This window comes from Capsicum annuum, chromosome 11 (genome assembly GCF_002878395.1).
Source record: "Capsicum annuum cultivar UCD-10X-F1 chromosome 11, UCD10Xv1.1, whole genome shotgun sequence".
Taxonomy (NCBI): Eukaryota; Viridiplantae; Streptophyta; class Magnoliopsida; order Solanales; family Solanaceae; genus Capsicum; species Capsicum annuum.
The window spans coordinates 24,677,004-24,697,675 of record NC_061121.1 but is presented as its reverse complement, the minus strand read 5'-3'; the positions used below and the strand labels follow the sequence as shown (position 1 = coordinate 24,697,675).

General features: G+C 32.5%; 1 protein-coding gene across 1 annotated transcript; it reads left to right on the top strand.

The window, feature by feature from the left end:
* The first annotated feature begins 12,776 nt into the window (after nucleotides 1-12,776).
* On the top strand, nucleotides 12,777-13,586 carry LOC107846610. Its single transcript, XM_016690954.2, has one exon. It carries the CDS (start codon nucleotides 12,777-12,779, stop codon nucleotides 13,584-13,586), a length of 810 nt encoding a protein of 269 aa, XP_016546440.2.
* The last annotated feature ends 7,086 nt before the right edge of the window (nucleotides 13,587-20,672 follow it).

Below are 20,672 nucleotides of genomic sequence, written 5' to 3'. Positions count from 1 at the left end.
GCACAGGTTCGCACTTATTTGGGGATTCCCTACTAGCATGGAATAATTCATTCACTTAGACATTTTATCAAACACTAGGCATGCATATCAAAACTATGGGAGACATGCTCCGCTTAATCAACCAATTCTACACTCAAAAGTCATGAACACATCAACGACCATGACACATAACCGTATTTTAGAAGTCATTAGATCACTATTTAACTATAATGCTTAATTTCTAGTCTCGTAGACATTTTATCGAACACCTCACATGCACAACTTAGGCATAGGAATAATAACCCAACTACTCATCATGAACAACCAAATTTACATGTTTCCAACCCGTATAATCTCATAGATTCATACAAACCACATAAACATTCCATCTTGGAAATCAATCAACATCATCAACGAGTACATAATCCATTTACCACTCAAATACCACCTACTAAGGCCAAGGATTTATAATCTTGTACACGAACATAAATCACAACTCAATCATAGAAGGAACATATATTTTAACTCACAAGAATCATTAGAAATTCATAAACATGAAATCTTTAAGATTTAGAAAAGGGTTACTTGAGATTCTTAGATGAAAGGGGCCCAAGAATCAACATCTACATACCTTGGGAAAAATCTTTCTTGAAAGCCTTCGGAAGAATTCTTGATTTTTGCTCTTGATTCTCTCTAAATTTTTTGTGGAAGAAGAGAGAATTTTTTATTTTGAAAACCCTAGTTTTTGGGTGAAAGAAGAGAAAAGAAATGAGGCCTTCAACCCTTAAGTGGGTATTTATAGAGGTTGGGGAAAGAGTAGAACAGACCAAAATTCCCTTTAAAAAAAGAGTAGAAAACTGTTGATCGAGGTCTGTGACGGTCGATCTGACGGTCCACCAAGTCGTCCGTCACTCGAGTGCCAAAACTAGGACATTATGCCTCGACATAACGGTCGAAGTGACGGTCCATCAGGAATCTGACGGTCCACCAGATCGTCCATCACTCGAGGGTCAGGAATAGGTCATTCTATTTCGACCTGGCGGACTCCTTGACGGTTCGTCAACTTTTTGACGGTCCATCACTTTGGACATCACTCGGGGCCAGAAACGGGATGTTCTGTCTTGACCTGATGGGACACTTGATGGTCCACCAAGAACTTGGCGGTCCGCCAGGTCGACCATCAAACCTGGGCGATTCCAATACCATTTAGTAAAACAGCCATAACTCCCTTGTCCGATGTCGGATTTTGATGAAATTGGTATCGATGGAAAACTTATGCAATGCTTTGCATGACAAAAAGGTGAAATTAGAGAAATACAACACGATTCAAATTGTTTCATACTTGGGAAGATATTTTTGAAATTTTTAGGCTCAGATTTTCGCTTTACCGAAAACGCCCTAAGGCTCCGACTAGGAAAGAACTTTGCGGGGTATTACACTCTCACTCCCATTTAACATCATATTATTTCACTGAGCAAAATATTTAAATTTGACCTATATGTTATATTAGTAATAATGAAAGTAAATACTAAATAAATGGTAGAACACACTACTATGATAGAGAAAACATCACATCAAAGTTTAAGATTTGAACAGTCCAAAGAATTTGAGTTCTTGAAAGTTGTGACTTTGTTTTCAGAAACATATTAGGGTCAAATATTTTGTTATCTCAAAATGGAGTGTTCCATACGTTGGAATGGAGAATATACTTTATTTATTTGAAAAGGTGTCAAAAGAATCAAAATTTTGATAAGTCGATGTATCCACATAAGTCAATGTAGGAAACTGCACATAGTTTTGGATAAGATAAATGATAAATGGAATGATTCTGAGGTGCATTAGGAACTGGAATCAATAGACCAAAGAAAAAAATGACTAGACTAGGAGGAGGAAATGACAGAATCCAAAAATAGCTTACACACTATTCAAGTATTACTAACCGTAGAACTAATATTGATTCTACCACCAGAACCAAGTTGAATTATGCGTACAATGCAAGACAGCAATGTCTTTTCATCTAGGAGATTAACCTCTACTGATTTACCAACTACATATGCATTCTGACCTTCAGCAACATATGTTCCTGTCAAATCAGTGTCTGACACAGTACCCGTCAATGACTTAGTTGAATTATGCACATTATTTGGAACTTCGACTGATGATTTATCAACATTCGAACTAAATTCTCACATATGTAGCCCTTGAGACTCTAACATATTCAAATCTTTTTGGTGGGTTACAAATGGACATACAGCTGCCCCACCAGCAATCATGTTCATCATTGGAGTCTCTACTTGTTACAAATACAATAATATATTTTACCAGCTTTAATTCAAGCTACGCCGTGATCTCAAATTAACAAAGGCAAAGTAAAACAACTTCATAAACACCGAACTCTTAGAAATCACGATTATCAAGAAAGCTCCGAATAAAAGTTATGACCTTTGCGCGGGTCTTAAATATGTGCCGAACCTCTGCGTTCAACATCAAATCCAAATAACACCACCTATATTGTGTTTCCTGGACATAAAGAATAAATGAACCACAAGAACATGCCAGAGGAATACAATCTTTTAAAGGAGATAGGAAGATAGCAAGGCAATTGTAAATTTTCTTTGAAAAATTGTGAGGCATAAGATACCTGATCCTTTAAAACATATGTATCTGGATTACGGCTACTTTCGAGGACCCATACTTCAGAATTATGCAGCATAATTAGAGATAGATCAATTAAAATGGAATTGGCCTTACACAATCCAAAAGAAAATACTTACCTTAGTAGTCTCTGTCTGGGAACCTCTATGTCGTGGCTCATATGAAGACAATTATTTTGCGGAAATTTTAACTTTTGAGAGTCGCCACTTAATTTATTTGAAAATAAATTAAGGAAACCTTTTAAAGTTACTTAAATGATCCAAAACAAAAAAAAATCATTTAAGTTTGAAGATGCTGAGTAAGTGGTTCCTATTATCACTCTTGGAAGGTTGCTAAGGCACCAAGAGTATCCGCTAACTTGCGGTTATCTGGACTGTTTGAAAATATCTTTTGACTAACTTTAAAAAGAAAGATTGATTGTTGAAAAGTAAATGATTTTAGGAAAAGAATTGGGTAAAATAGATTTGGACGACTTAGTAGGGATTTTAAATAAGTCTAAATAAATTAATAATAAAGCATGTAAAAGGAGAAGGGAAGAAAATAAAAGACTTAGGTCATTGGGCCCAAATCAATAGACCCTATCCTAATCTAATTGGGCTTTTGGCCTACTTGCACCTGTACTAATCTAAATATTGGACTTTCGGCCCACAACCTGTCCTAAGCAAATTTTTGGACCTTTGAGGCCCAAAATTTGCCTTACCTGTATTGAAATACAACTTTGGCTTCGAGGCTCAAATGAATGAATAAATAAATGACTAAATAAATAAATAAAAAGAAGACAATAATAAAAATCAAGTCTCTTAATGACCTCATCAATGGGTTTTGATCCATTTTCCTTCTTTGTCTATCTTCTAGCACCCGCATGCCATGTAGTGGACCTTGGGTTTAAACTTCAAACTTGACTCGAAGAATTGGGCCTCATTCGCCCATTACGAAATGCAAAAGGAGAGGAGTACATTTGTACTCAAGATATTTTTTGCATGCAAAGAAAAAATAAAGAAATTAATATACGTTTAAGGCATAAAAGTGACATATTTCAAAGAAAAAGAAACTATCAAGAACCAATTTTTGAATGACAATGATAAATACACTTGCACAAGAATGAGAGTCAACAAATAAAATGCAAAGAAAAGACACCCACTTACATGCATCATGATTTATGTTCATATAAGAATGAATAAAGGTAAAAGAAAGAAGACCATATTCAATGAATTAATGTGAGAACAAACAACGCAAGTTTGCGAGAGTAAAGGGATGAGGCGATAAGAAAAATACCCATGACTTCTAAAATTGAACAAACATAAAAACTAATTCATATAACAAAAGAAAATAAAGGCTAACTTTTCAAGAAAGTGAATCTTTAAATTTCAATTAAGGAGAAATTAACGAAGATTCATACATCTAAGTCATGGCCAACTTTAGGGAAAACATATAACAACCTATGATTTATCGTTCTAAGACATCGTTGATTCTATTTTAATATTATGAATCAAAGAGAGACACGAATCAAGTCTTTATACACACAAAGATCACGTATAACAATCAAAAGAGAGTAAGAAAATAGAATAAAAGTTTAGCATCACTAAAAGCGAAATATCATTCAACAATCATACTATGCATGACTCGAAAATATCTAAATAATTCTATCTAGCCACAAAAATTCAAACTTTCTCATTATTTTGACAAAACAACATGCGAAAATAAATAAATAAATAAGCATCTTGTATGAAAAATAAAGCTAGCACTTTATCTCTCATATGAGGATTTTGATCCATTAAAATAATTAGCAAGCAAATGACAAGTTCTTGACTTAACCAATTAGTATTTTATTAAGGCAAAACAAATAATAGTAACTATTCTTTTTGATATAAAGAAAATAACTTTACATGCTAAAAACAAATATATCCGCCAACAATAAATTTAAACAAAGCATAAGAACGTCTTTTAAGCAAAGATTGAAACTTTTTCCATAATATTCATAGAATAAAGTCAAAAATAAGAAATAATCAATATTATCTATTCTTTTTAACATAAAGGAAACAACTTTACATGCTAAGAATAAATATATCCGTGAACAATGAATTTAAACAAAGAATAAGCACATTTTTTAAGCAAAGATTGAATTTTTATCTATAGTAATCAAAGAATAAAGTCAAAAAGGAGAAAAAATCAATATTAACTATTCTTTTCAACATAAAGGAAACAACTTTACATGCTAAAAACAAGCATATCCGCCAATAATGAATTTAAACAAAACATAAGTACATCTTTTAAGCAAAGATCTAAACTTTATCTATAATAATCAAAGAATAAAGTCAAAAAGGAGAAACAATCAATATTAGCTATTCTTTTCAACATAAAAGAAACAACTTTACATGCTAAAAACAAATATATCCGCCAACAATGAATTTAAGTAAAGTATAAGTACATCTTTTAAGCAAAGATTGAAATTTTATCTATAATAATCAAAGAATAAAGTCAAAAAGGCACGTACAACTATTGCTAGCTCATTTTTATACCATGAAAATGAAAATAATTATAATATCAATATCACAACGTCCTATGGCCTTCAAGGTCGTCTACAACAAACAATCCCAGCAAATAAAATTATAACTACGAACTACGAAGAAGAAAACAATAATAAAACTAAAAAAGGAAAAGATATGTTTACCTTTTTGGGGACAACAAAATGAGACTACGAGCTTCATCGGAATCAACCACCACCGAAAAACGTCGCCGGCAACTCAAAAACTTTGATTAGCCGACCAACTCTATGAAACAAAATTTTCTACTAAATAAAAATAACTATTTTGCTCAAAAGAATTTTTTTCACCTTTCTAGCCTTTTTTTTTAATTACTTTTTTCACCCTCTTTTCTACCAATGTAGTGGTAGTATTTATAGAAGAGAATAGAATTTTTTTCTTGTCATCCACCAATGTGGGAGAAAATCCATTTATGGGTGTTTTTGAAATTTTAAAATTGAGGATAAGGTGAGGTGAAAGATAATGTGGGAGGAAATTGTATCATATAGTACAATTTTGAATTTCAAAATTGGGAAAGGACAAATTTGGGTGGAAATAGTACAATGTAGTACAATTTGAAATTATTTTTTTGGTTGAAATTGGGTAGAGGTTATGAGAGTTTTGTGAAATTTTGGGGGTATTTAAAATATAACCCCAATTGGGATTTAAAATTTAGCCAAATTTATTTAATTTTGATCAAATTAAAAATCAATTGGCAGATTGCATTGCAATTATGGCCAATTTTGTTTTAATTATGGCCAAATCTAATAGATTGGCAAAATTAAATTGAAATTCGATACTAATTAATACTTCTTTTAATTCCGAACTTCTTGATTTAATAAAATCAAATACATATTTATCCAAATAATTATTTTGATAATAAATTATATTAAAATAAATATTTTAATCATTATATTTATTTTTAAAATAATTCTTAATTAAAATCCAATATTCTATAGAATAAATATTTAAGTAATCAAATTATATAATCTCGTATAACTTAACACGATAATATATAATCGCTACTTAAAATGACAAAATTATGTATAAAAAATATTTTAAAATTTTATTATTCGGATGAAATAAATATTTTTATCTTATTAAAATTTGAAGAAACTCAAGATTAAATTTAGTTGTGGAGGGCAAAAATTAGGAGTCAACAACAATGAGCTAAGACTGAATGATTTGGGAAAAATATTCAGCTCCCCCCTTTTACTCTTACCTGATGAATGAGGTATGAAGAATTAGAGAATAAGATACAAAATCAAAACATCATTATCATCATCTCCTGAGATATTTGTATAAATTACACGCCAAGAAAGATATTCACCAAGCAATTGCAGAGCAGATAATATTTGAATTGAGAAACTCGCAAAACCTAGAAATTTAAATGCTTGCAAACGCAAGAACATGTTTTATGTCCAACATGAACCACTACCCCTTTAGGAGAGAGCTTGAGAAAGTAAGCTATGGTAATCATGGTCTGGTAGAAGAATTGGGAAAATAGTATAATATTTTCTCTCATGCACCTACCAATGAGCCCCACTTTTTGGGAATATACTGGGTATGTTGATGTTGTTGTTGTATGCACCTACCAACTAAACCACTTGTTTTTCTTTTCTCCTTACAAATGCACACGTCTATTTTCTCAATTTACATTTTTACTGATTCCCAACATTATATCATTCCTCTCCCTTTCTATTTTAAAAAATGCTCTGACTTTCACTTAATTTGACTAGCGGGATTTCAATGAAGAGTCACTACAAGTAACAACCTTCAATAAAGGAAAAAGAGTGGAAACCGAAGGAGTGATTCTATATGACTACAAAAAGCCAATGTTTTGCAATAAAAATGGCAACTTCAGTAGACAAAACAACAATCAAGTAAAAGGCTGCTTAAAGATTAGCTAAACACAACTTGCAAAAACTGAAAATGTAGAGTATAAAAAATCAACTTTCTACATTTAGTTACGGGGAATTATTACAAAGACTAATGTTTGGAGCGAAATAAAATTACCTGCATGACCATTTCTTTCAAAATCTTCCACTAAGGCTATTTATAAAAATGGTTTGAGAAAGTCAAAAATCGGACACTTCAAGTGATTTTCAGAGAGTTTTAATTCTTTCATAGTGTGCACTTCAAAACAAAAGGGAAAAGTAGAATAAGTCAGACTTTTCCTAATTCAAGAGAATATCATAAGTGATATTCTCATGTCCTTTTATTTTTTCATAAATTTTAATTAATGTATTAAAGTTATTATGAATATAAGTTAGTTAACACATGAAACTTTATGTAATAATAATGAAAAATCAAAATTTATTTCTGTATAAGTTTAAAAAGGGCAGTTACATGGTAATAACTTGGTTTGAAATTTACAATAACAGTTGATATTTCAAATTTCTGATGCTTCCTCTATTAAAATAATCAGCTGACTCCGTTTTTCTTTTGTTGTCTTTGAAATATACATATTAAATCAAAATTCTAAAGTCCTTATAAATGAAAAATAAAAAGAAATCTGCTTTCGCAGTAAGCTGATGCAGCATACGAAATCTAAAATGGCACAAACAAAGCACTTTTAACAAAGGTATGATCTTTTATTACCACTATCATATCTAATTTAGAGACAAAATCAGAAATTACTTTGATATCGCTAGTAATATTTGCTTTTTTTCTTAAAGGGTGAAATAAATAACATACAAATGTCTTCTACAGAAAAAGGTGAACCCTCAAAGTACAGAAAGCATTCTATTGAGAGTGAAGAAATACTAGGACCTTTAACTGATATAACAAATGGTGAGCGACGTTATCCTTGATTTAATATAATTACAATTGTACTGTTAGAACTTACTTTCTAATACCCTTCTTATATAGGTATGCGTGGTGATAAAATATTGCCTGATTTAAATGTATTACCTGAAGGTAAGTGCTTTAAAATTTTCATCCAAACTAGATCCTAAGTTAAAACTTTCTTACTTCAATATGATTTTACAAATAATATAGTAATATATTTCATTTAATTTATAAATACGTAAACACATAATTCTCTATCAGATTTAAATGAAACTCCAATAATGGAAGGTAAGTAGTTCAAGTTATCATTAGTTATCAGTTAAAAATATTATACATTGTTAACAGTACAGACGGTTAATTAGTGTATCTTTCTTACTAGAAATCGAGGCAACAATAAACAACACTGTCGTACAAGGTATGTTCCTAGAAAATATTTATTTTTAAAAAGTTACATTATAGTAGAAGTGAATTTATTAATTAAAAATCTTTAATTTATAAAAATATTATTACTTTTACACCTACATACACTCATAAAATTAAATACATAACAGAACAGCTTCAACATAACATAGAAGATAAAGAAGAAGAAGAAGAAGAGTATCCAGGCATGACAATCACACTTTGCTTACTTCTCTTACTAATGCATATAAAACTCTTGACAAATATAGATATACATTAATTTATTTTTTACTACTTTCTGTAGATGTTGATGTTGAATGTGGAGACATTTGCATTGAAGGTTCTTCTAAAAAAACTCTGATTAAGATAAAATAGTTTGATCAATTAAATCTATAATGTTGTCTCTTTAACTGTATATACTAGTGAAATTATAGAATATTGAAATATAGGAGATGCTACATATGAATGTGAAAATTGTGGGACTCTTTTTTGGTATGAAGAGGGAACACACAAGCATTACAAATAAAAAAAATAATTTTCACAATGTGTTGTCAACAAGGAAAAATAAAGCTTCCATATCTTAAAAAGCCTCCTCAAATTTTGGAACAATTACTGTTTGGATCAAGTTAGAGAAATCATCAGTTTTAATATCAACATATTCAAATCTACCTATATTAACCTTCTTCATTCTGCAATTATTTTAATATAGGTCCTAAAAGTAATCATTTTCAAGAAAAAATTAGGAGTTATAATTCTATGTTTCTCATTTACATCAATGAGAGAATAAGTGGATGCCTCCATCAATCAGACACGAGGGAAAAAAAAAAGTTTAGATTATTTGGACAAAATTATCATCAAATTAGTAGCTTACTACCCCTGAAGGATCGATCTACTCCAAAATTTGCGCAGCTGTATATTTATAATACAGAAAATGAAGTTGTAAATAGAATTAATGTTGTCAGGAAAGTATTATATCTTTATTATATAATCCTATGCAATTAAAAATTACTATAAAGACTTTATTAATATAATATATCTTTTTTTAGAAGGTAATAATTTAATATTATATATCTTTTATAGTCATAGACAAGATGTTAATAAGCTTCATGTTGAAATTATTGTTGATCTAAAACAAATGCCTGATGACAATAATGTGTTGCCCAAAACTTGTAGAATGGTGAGAGATAGATTTCAAGAAAATAATAGTTCCAATGTGAAGCTGAAAGTAATAGGAAAAAGAGGTACTGATGGCAAAAGATACGATTTACCAACAATACCAGAAGAAGTTGCTTTGGTGGTTGGGGATTTTGATGTTTTTAGATCTAATCATGATATCATTATATAAACATAATCTGGACAGCTGCAAAGGATCAATGAACTGAATGTTGCATTCATGGTGAAGATGGGTATAGAGAGGACATTCCTTTAAGTTCAGGTGATAAGGGAAGACAACACGTTAGTATGCGTGAATTTTTTCCTTACAGAATTCAAGAAAGAAAAGGTGAATTTCCTACCATTGTGGCTTCAAGAAGATTATTTCAGAAATTTTTAGTTGATGGCTATAAAATGATGGAGTCTTCTCGGCTGAAGTTTATTCGGACTCATCAAAAACAATTTAGAGTTAAGCTTTATAAGGTCCTATCAGATGTCATTTTACATGGAGACACTGATCCTTCATTCCAAGGTAAAAAAGTATTTTTACCATAAAGTTTCATGGGAGGTGAATGATATATGCTTCAGAATTATCAAGAGGCTATGAAAATATGCAAATAGGTTGGATATCCTAACCTGATTACTAGATTCGTAGAAAGAAAGGGGTTGAATCCTAAAGATCATTCAGATATTCTAAGTAGGCTATTTAAAATTAAATTGTACCACAGAAAGAATTTGAAGGCCAATCAAGTATTTGGAAAAGTAAAAGCAGGTTTGTCATATTTACTATTTTATTTGAATATACATGAGGATACTCATAAATCTTTATATATATATATATATATATATATATATATATATATATACAATTCTAAAAATTTATTTCTAATAAATTTACTTGATTTATATTGCAGTGATATATACCATTGAGTTCCAAAAAAGAGGATTGCCTCATGCCCATATATTACTTTTTCTTCATGAGAACAATAAATTTTTCCGTGCATTAGATATTGATCGAATAATTTCAGCAGAAATACCAGATAAAGTCAATTATTCTCATTATTATGATGTTGCAAAAAATATGATGATGCATGACCCATGTGGTTCTACTAGCAAATTTTCACCGTGCATGCCGAATGGTAAATGTACAAAGAAATTTTCTAAAAAGTTTGTTCACACAACAATAGTTGATGAAGAAGGGTATCTTGTTTATAGAAGAGGGGATAATGATAGAACCATTGAGAAAAATGATATTCTTTTGGATAACAGATATGTGGTTCCACACAATCGCAAGTTGTTGTTAACATATGGTGCTCACATTAACATGAAATGGTGCAACCAATCAAGATCTATTAAATATTTATTTAAGTATGTCAATAAAGGATATGACCGTGTGACTGCTGCTTTTTCACAAAATACACATGCTGATAGTTCATCAACTGTTGATGAAATAAACATGTACAATGATTGTAGTTACATATCACCATGTGAAGCTACTTGGAGAATATTTACATTTTCAATTCACCATAGAGAACCACCGGTGGAAAGACTATCATTCCATCTTGAAAATGAACAATGTGTCTTTTTTTTCTGATGAGGATCCAATTGAAAGTGTTACTAATAAACCAACTGTTAGGGAATCTCAATTTTTAAGTTGGTTTGAGGCTAATAAAAAGTTTTCAAAAGCAAGAGATTTGACTTACGCAGAATCCCTCTTAAATTTTGGTGGGACAGAAGTTCAAAAAAATGGGAAAGGAGAAAAAATTCTGCATTTTCTAATGGGAGGATCTTCTTTGTTACTCCAGGGAGTGGGGAAATATATAATCTCAGGTTGATATTGAATGTAATTAAAGGCCCAACATCCTATGAACAACTTAGAAGAATCAACAACAATGACCATGCTACTTTTAGAGATGCATGTTATGCACTTGATTTGTTGGATGACGACAAAGAATATATAGATGCTATAAAGGAGGCAAGTACTTAGGGAATGCCATCTTATCTTAGACAATTATTTGTCATGTTATTGATAGCTAATTCAATGTCACGATCTAAAGTTGTTTGGCAAATATCATGGCAGCTACTTTCAGAAGATATTCTTTGTGAAGAAAGAAGATTACTGGATAACCCAGGTACAAATATATAATTGTATAATAACAAAATATTTTTAAAATATTTTCTATTTATAATTCAAGTACATTTATTTAATTGCTATACAGATTATACAAGAAATCATTATTGATACCCAAAACAACTTTATTACTACTTCATTTCATTGAGTTGTCTCACTTCTAAACAATAAATTATTTTCATACTATTAGAATCATATCTTTTAAACATGTATCTAGAAATGCATATTTCCATTCGAATTTTGTGTCATTTCTGTAGTTCACTTATCCATCGTAGATAATGGTACTTTACGAACAATTAATAAACTTTAAAAAACATCCATAAAATACATATAAATAAAAATACTTAATATACTTATATACATGATTATGTGCTTTATTTTTTATTATTATAATATTTTTGTCATTCAGAAGCAGATCTAACAGATGATGAATTATAAAATCGTTGCTTGCAAAAGTTGGACAAGATACTAAGAAGTTGTGGAAAAAGTTTTAACGAATTTCCAATAATGCCAAAACCATGTTATGGTCATGAAGAAGTTGATGGCACTAATACACTCATCAATGAGGAATTGCGCTATAATAGACGCAATTTGACATAAGAACATCAACAACTATTAATGCAATTAATAGTTGAGCAGAAGTATGCATATGATAAAATCATGAAGGCAGTGAACGAAGAAAAAGGGGGATTATTTTTTTTATATGGTCACAGAGGAACAGGCAAAACTTTTCTCTGGAATACATTGTTTGCTGGCATATGCTCTAAAGGTGATATAGTACTAAATGTTACATCATGTGGTATTACATCTCTGTTATTACTAGGAGGACGGAGGACGGACTGCTCATTCGAGATTTGTGATTCCTCTAAATATAACTGAAGATTCAACATGCAACATTAAGCAAGGAAGTCCATTAGCCAAGTTGATGGTTAAGGCAAAGCTTATCATTTGGGATGAGGCACCAATGATGCATAGATACTGTTTTGAAGCTGAGATATTATAAGATTTAAAGATCCATCAAATTTAGATCGGCCATTTGGAGGAAAGACGATTGTTTTTTTAGGAGATTTAGACAAATCTTGTCAGTAATTACAAAAGGCACTAGGAAAGATATTGTTAATGCAACAATAAATTCTTCCTATTTATAGATGCACTGTAATATTCTAAAGCTGACAAAGAATATGAGATTGCTAGATAGTCGATTTGATGCAAATGTGAATATGTTAAAACAGTTTTCTGATTGGCTTTTGGCAATAGGTGATGGAAGGATGGGATTTTCCACGAATAACACTAAGAAAGTAAAAATACCTGAAGATCTTCCCATAGATAATTTTGATGATCCAATATATGGAATTGTAGAAAGTACATATTTCAGTTATTTGGAGCATTCTACTGATATGAAATACCTTCAAGAAAAAACAATTCTTGCACCTACTCTTCAAATGGTGGAATCGGTGAATGATTACATGATTTCTCTCAGTTGTGGGCAGGAGAAGTCATATTTAAGTTTCAATACAGTTTGTATGTCTGATCATTCATTTACATGTTTGAGACATGTGCATACACCTGAATTCCTAAATAGTATTAAATGCTCAGGTATCCCAAATTACTCTATCACTTTGAAGGTAGGTGTTCTTGTGATGTTGTTAAGAAATATAGATCAATCAGCAGGTTTGTGTAATTACACAATATTAACCATCATAAGACTCAAAAATCGGGTAACTAAAGTGAAAGTATTATCAGGAAAAGAATCTGGCAATAAGGTTTTTATTCCGAGAATGTCACTTACTCCATCTGATTCACGAATTCCTTTTAAATTCCAACGAAGACAGTTTTCAGTGATCGTATCTTTTGCCATGACCATCAATAAAAGTCAAGGTCAATCATTGTGTAGTGTAGGATTATTTTTGAAGAAGCCTGTGTTTACTCATGGACAATTATATGTTGCCCTTTCTTGAGTAACATCTAGAAAAGGGCTGAAGATCTTATGTTATAATGAAGATGAGAAAATAACAAATGAAACCACAAATGTAGCGTATAAAGAAGTCTTCTCTAATTTATAGGTAACTATTTTCTTCTACATTTAATCTACTTGGATATATTTTGCTTTTCCTTTTAAAGTAATATGTTACTAAGCTTTATTGTATGAGGGCTTAATTTCTGTTATTTGTTAAAGCTTTTACGTCTTTTATAGAAAAAATGCAGAAACAACACGTATGAGGTCCTAAAAGCTCATACAATCACCTAAATACCTTTCCCTAGTGGACTCAGAAACACAAACAAAGATCATCAAATAGAGTAGGAAAGTACACATTATTAAGCATAATTATTTTATATTATCAGTAGTAGAATATTTTACTGTATAGTTACTGTCTGTTTGTATTTGTAGAAGACTCCTCCTATTGTAGGAGTCTATTGTTGTATATCTATTCCTTAAGTTTAGCTGTAGGTTGTTGTTATTTATTGTATTTAAATTCTGGATGTTGAAGGAATGAATCTATCTTTCGGCACTCTCTTTTTATCTGGTTTTATATGGTATCAGAGCCTCTAGCCTCTTACGAGTTAGATCCTCTTTCTCTCCTTATCTATGGTTACACCTCAAGAAACAATCCCTCCAGTTATTATTAACTCTGGTGATGCTACTTCTACTAACAGTGCTTCTGCAGCTTCACCTATTGTTCATGTAGTACAATTCAATCCCGCATCCCAATTACCTATCAAATTGCAAAGTAATCTCAACTTCTCGACTTGGAAAGCACAACTTGTGATGCTAATCAATGGCCATCAGCTCATGGGACATTTTGACAGATCAAAATTGGCACCACCAATGATTGTTACTCAAGATAACCTTACGATGCCAAATCCCAGCTATCAAATTTGGTTCTCTCAGGACCAACTGATCCAGCAAGCAACGATGGCGTCTTTTGATCCAACCATTGCGCCTACTATTGCCACAGCTCCATCTGCTAAGACTGCCTGGGAACTTTTTCACACAGCTTACGCAAATAAGATCCACACTCGCATTTTCATCTTATGCGACCAATTGCAAAATATCAAGAAAGCCTCTAAATATATTGCAGAATACTTATAAGCGGTTCAATCTCTTTTTGATGCTCTCAAAGTTGTTGGATCACCAGTAACAGATAATAAACTTATTGTCAAGATTCTAAGAGGCCTGGGCCCGGAGTATCGTGAAATATCTTCCACTATAAGAGCAAGAGACTCTTCATTGAGTTTTGAACAATTATTTCACACAAGCTCACATATCATGAACTTTTCCTCAAACACCAAGATCTCGAGAAGTCATCCTCCACTATCACAGCTACTGTAGCACAGAAGACAAATATGCCACAACAGTCTAATAGGAGTAATCATCGCTTCAACAATCAACAGTGGAACCAATCTGCTCCTCAACAATCCAACTTCAACAATCAACAGTGGAACCAATCTGCTCCTCGACAATCCAACTCCAACAATCAATAGAATTGGAGATCAAATTCAAGACAAGCTGTTCGATGCCAATTGTGCCAAAAATTTGGTCACACTACAGATGTATGTTCTTCGAAATCGCACAATTATTTTGAAGCTAAAGCCAACTTTGCCTCTAGTTTGTAGTCAACAAAAAGCTCTTGGATTCTAGATTCTGGTGCGAGTCATCATATCACAGATGACCCTCATCATCTTGAAGAGTATACAGGCAATGAGGGAATATCCATGGTGACGGTAAAACCATTTCTATACTCATACTAGTTCAACTCAGATACAAGCATCCAATTCTGCTTTCAGGCTTTCTAACACTCTATGTGATCCATCAATTAAAAAAATCTTATTTTTGTAGCTAAATTTTGTCAAGACAATCTAACATCTATTGAATTTTTTTCCTTCTACTTTTCTTGTGAAGTACCTGTATACTCAGAAGCCGATGGTACAAGGCCGAAATAAGAATGGACTCTATGAGTGGCCACAACATCCACCCATACCACCAATATCCATCAATCTTGCATCCACAAAAGTTCCTTTCCAGCTAGCATTGTCATTTGGGTCATCCTCATTCGACAATTTTAAATTTTATTTTGAAGAAGTTTTCCTTACCTGTTGCTACTAAATAAAAAATTGAATTTTGTAATGGTTGTTCCTCCAATAAAACACATCATTTTCCTTTTCAATGAATCACTTTATCCAGTAATGATCCTCTTTAGGTTATCTTAGCGATTTATGGGGACCCTCATCTATTTTATCACTAGACAAAAAGTTATATTACTTTATTTTTATTGATCACTACAACAAGTATACTTGGTTGTATAAAATTAAAAATAAAAGTGAAGTTGCCTCTTTATTTCAAAATTTTCATCCTTTAGTAAAGAACTTTTTCAAAACAAAAATTAAGTAACTTTATTCGGATGGAGGAGGTGAATACAAAAGTCTTCAGTCCTATCTTCAACAGAATGGCATTGACTATTTAGTTTCACCTCCCTACACGCCAAACTCATTGCCATAGCTAAACATCGTCATCGTCATATTATTGAAACAGCCAAAACCCTTCTTTATGAAGCATCCCTACCACCAGAACTATGGTCTTTCGCCTGCCATCATGGTGCTTATCTCATTAATCGATTACCCACACCGATCTTAAGTAACGAATCACCCTACCAAAAACTATTTGGTAAACCACCCAACTATGCGAATTTAAAAATTTTTGGTTGTCTTTGTTATCCATGGCTTAAACCCTACACCAAAAATAAGTTGGAGCCTAAGTCCACCCCTTGTGTGTATTTAGGTGTTTCTCAAATCCATCATGCATACCTCAGCTTTGATCCAATGCAATCGAAAATATTCATTAGTTGTGATGTTCTTTTTTATGAAAAATTCTTTTCTTTTAAAACAATATTTATACATATAAGGAAAAACTTTTCTCAACTGATCTGGGAAGACGTTAACTCCAAAGAGGAAACTCTAAAGTCAGCTACCATTCCAAAACCCTCTCCTGATATAGCCCCAGCTGTACCACTGTCCTTAGAATCACAAAATGCTAGTTCCTTCAATTTTGGCCAAGTAGCAGAAGCTACTGTAGCTATTCCAGGTAATGTTACACTTTCTTCTACTTGTTCCCAGCACAACAAAATCTCTCACACACAACCTGCACCTTTAATAACATACCAAAGACGTAAATCTAACAATAACACTCCACAACAAATCCCAAATGCTCCATCTCCAACCACTAATTCACCATTGACAACTTCACTTCCTGGCAACAGAAGTCCTAGCCCCGAACAACCCTATATACTAATTCCAGAGCCTGTAGTAAATCGAATGACCACTAGGTCCCAGAATAATATTAGCAAGCCTAAGAGACAATTCAATTTTCTAACTCACTTCACTACTACACCAATAACCTTCAAACAAGCCAATATCCACAAAGAGTGGAGACAAGCTATGCAAGAAGAATATGATGCTTTAATGAAGAATCAGACTTGGGAATTGGTACCACGAGACTCAACGAAGAATGTTGCGGACTGCAAATGGTTGTATCATATTAAAAGAAAAGCGGATGGCTCTATAAATTGATACAAAGCTCGCCTTGTTGCAAAGGGGTTCACACAACGCCCTGGCTTGGATTTTCATGAAAACTTAAGTCTAGTTACTAAGCCAAAAATAGTGCGACTTGTGTTATCTATAGCAGTGTAGTACAATTGGTCGATTTATCAACTCAATGTCAACAATGCATTCCTACAGGCCAGTTGACTGAAGAGGTTTTTATGTGTCAACCTGAAGGATTTATCAATTATCAATTTCCTTCTCATGTTAGTAGATTAAAAATATCCATTTATGGTCTTAAACAGGCCCCTCGGGCTTGGTATACTGCACTACATAATCATCTATAGAAAATAGAATTTATTAAATTTGAATCCGACACCTCTTTATTTATTTTGAAGAATTTGGCTGCTACTGTTTATGTGCTCATTTATGTTGATGACATTTTGATCATGGGAAGTCATCCCAGCTTGATTAAACATGTTATTTATTCCTTAGGTTCTCGTTTTTCTCTAAAGGATCTTGGCAATTTAAACTACTTCTTGGGTGTGGAAGCAAAAAAATGTGTCAGATGGTTTTATTCTCTCTCAGTTGAAATACATTCTTGACATTTTGTCTAAATTGGATATGCAAAATTGTAAAGGAGTTTCGACACCAATGTGCTCTGGTAAACCAACTCAGCCAGCTAATAATTCTCCACCTGCGAATGCTACACTATACAAGCGCACACTCGGTAAGTTGCAATATTTATCATTTACATGGCCTGACATTTCTTAGGATGTCAAAAAACTATAACAGTTTATGCATGATCCTACTAATGAACACTAGAAGATGGTTAAAAGGATACTACGATATCTAAAATCCATGGCAACTTCAGGTCTTCATATTCATCATGACTCAGACTGCAATCTTTACATGTATGCTGATGTTGATTGGGCGGGAGAACCAAATGACAGAGTATCCGCATCAGGCTATGTTCTTTTCTTTGGGCGCAATCCTGTCATTTGGTCGTCAAAAAAACAACAAGCTGTCGCTCGCTCGTCTATTGAAGCAGAGTACAAATTAGTTGCAAATGCTATTGCAAAACTCCCATGGGTACGCAACTTGCCCAAAGAATTATGTATCACCATTCCACATACACCCACAATCCTCTGTGACAATGTCGGTGTCACTTATCTTTGTCATAATCCAGTGTTCAACAGTCGTATGAAACATATTGTTGTTGACTTTTTGTTATGTTAGAAACCAAGTTCAAGCGCGTCGCATTCTCATCAAAGACACTCATGCTTGTGATCTACTTGATAATACACTTACCAAGCCATTGCCAGAACCGACCTTTGCAAGGTGTCGTTCCAAGTTAGGCGTTGTTACACTACACCTAAATTGAGGGGGTGTATTAAGCATAATTATTTTATATTATCAGCAGCAGAATATTTTACTGTATAGTTACTGTCTATTTGTATTTATAGAAGACTCCTTCTATTGTAGGAGTCTATTGTTGTATATCTATTCCTTAAGTTTAGTTGTAGGTTGTTGTTATTTATTGTATTTAAATTCTGGATGCTAAAGGAATAAATCTATCTTTCGACTTTCTCTCTCTTTTTATCTGGTTTTATACACATCAGAAAGTTTGTGCTACATCTCAGGAAATCAAAAGTTTAGAGAGACGTACATACAAAGAAAGGAAGAGCAAAGAGAAGAGCTTACCACAGATTTGGAGAGTCGGTACACACAATGTGCTGGTGAGAGATGTAGAATATCATCTGAAATATGAAGCTTCACAACCCAGAAAACAAACAACACTTTGCATCTGTGGTCATAAAAGCTCCTAATTTGATCACTAATGAATCTTAATGATGTTCGTCTGCAAAATAGAGAGAATGATTCTATTTTATTCAGTTATTTATTTCCATCTCCTTTCAATTAACACTCCTACTTTTCTTATCACGTGATTAAATAACTAAATTACCATCAAGAGAACCTTCTATTTTGTCATGAAATTATGTCAAAGAAGTCTATGGATTTTAGGTGCATAGTTAGACATAACACCACAAGCTTAATAAAGTAAGTAAACAAGGAATGCTTTCGTAGATCAAACTTTACATAAACAAGGATTACAAGAACTAATTTCAGCTTAATAGAACATACCACAAATGGTAAATACCCAAAGGTGATTCCGAGATCCGCAGAGAATGGCAATAGTTTTGGCTCTGCTCCCCCTGAAGAAAATTATTCATTGTCAAAATCAATAAAGATTCTTACTTTTGCAATGATATCAATAGAAATATAGAATAAAAATAAAGAGAAAGGTAATTTAATCTATTGGACGCATTAAGACGGTTGGAGGTGAATCTATGACTGCACAAAATATGCTAAGTAATCTGATGTACCAAAAGCTGGCAGGTTAATTTGATATCAAAATATGTCAGCAGGTTATACCTGCTGCTTTCATATCTCTCTTTAACTTGGCCAGCATTTCTTGAATCTCTGGGTATCTCTCATGAATTGTATCCTTTTCTTGGAAAATATGAATAGAATTCTTTGCAGATATCCTACTGAATTTGTCTCTTTTCTTCATGCCAACATCCATCATCTGAAAAGATAATTAGTAGTGGAACTTCAACTGTATAAACATATTGATTCTTACCAAGGGAATGACCTTGGTAAGAATACAAATCAACCAAGAACTTAAGCAGTAACTGCCTTCTCCAAGTATAATAATAAGACAACAATATATAAATAAATTATTGATTGTTTATTTTAAAATATTAGCTTCAAATCCAAATGACATTTCAATAACTCAAATTAAAAATCCACTTCCTCAATACTATAATGACCTCATTAACAAAGTTCAATCCCCGAAAAAGCATAAACTACAACAGCCTACCCAGTCTAATCCCACAAGGGGTTTGGGGATAATATCCTGCAAAGGGAATAACTACCAACATGCAATGATAATGTCAGAGCAGTACAAGTGTGTGCATAATATGTATGGAATATAACCAAGCATAAATAACAGTGCCTTTAATTATTTGATTGAGAGTTCAAGTGGTCAGATTATGCTGGAATACTTTATCTTATAGTTCAGCCATTCGAATCATACTTCATATAGAGAACTCCATGGATAGACTACACATTCAGTTCGTTCATTATGTTGAATCGATCTCCAGCAAAGGTCAAGTCTTTTTTTGCAACCCTTAATCCTTCAATGGATACTTCTTCTAATGAAGAGAGAGTATCTGAGATGGTAGTAGTAGACAAAACTAATACCGTGCAGATATGATGAAATGGAAAGCACATTTTTCCAGTTAAGATGCATCTTTGAACTTCACAATTATGAGTGAGGAAACAGACTATAACTGTTAAGTTGATCACCCAGATTCTTTCATAACTTTGCGGAGGTTTATAGCTCGAAAAAACAATGTGAGTATAAGAATGAGCTAAAGTATATACACACTACTTATTGCAAGTATACCTCTTACTTGGTTATTTTGGTGCCAAGTTCAAAGGGA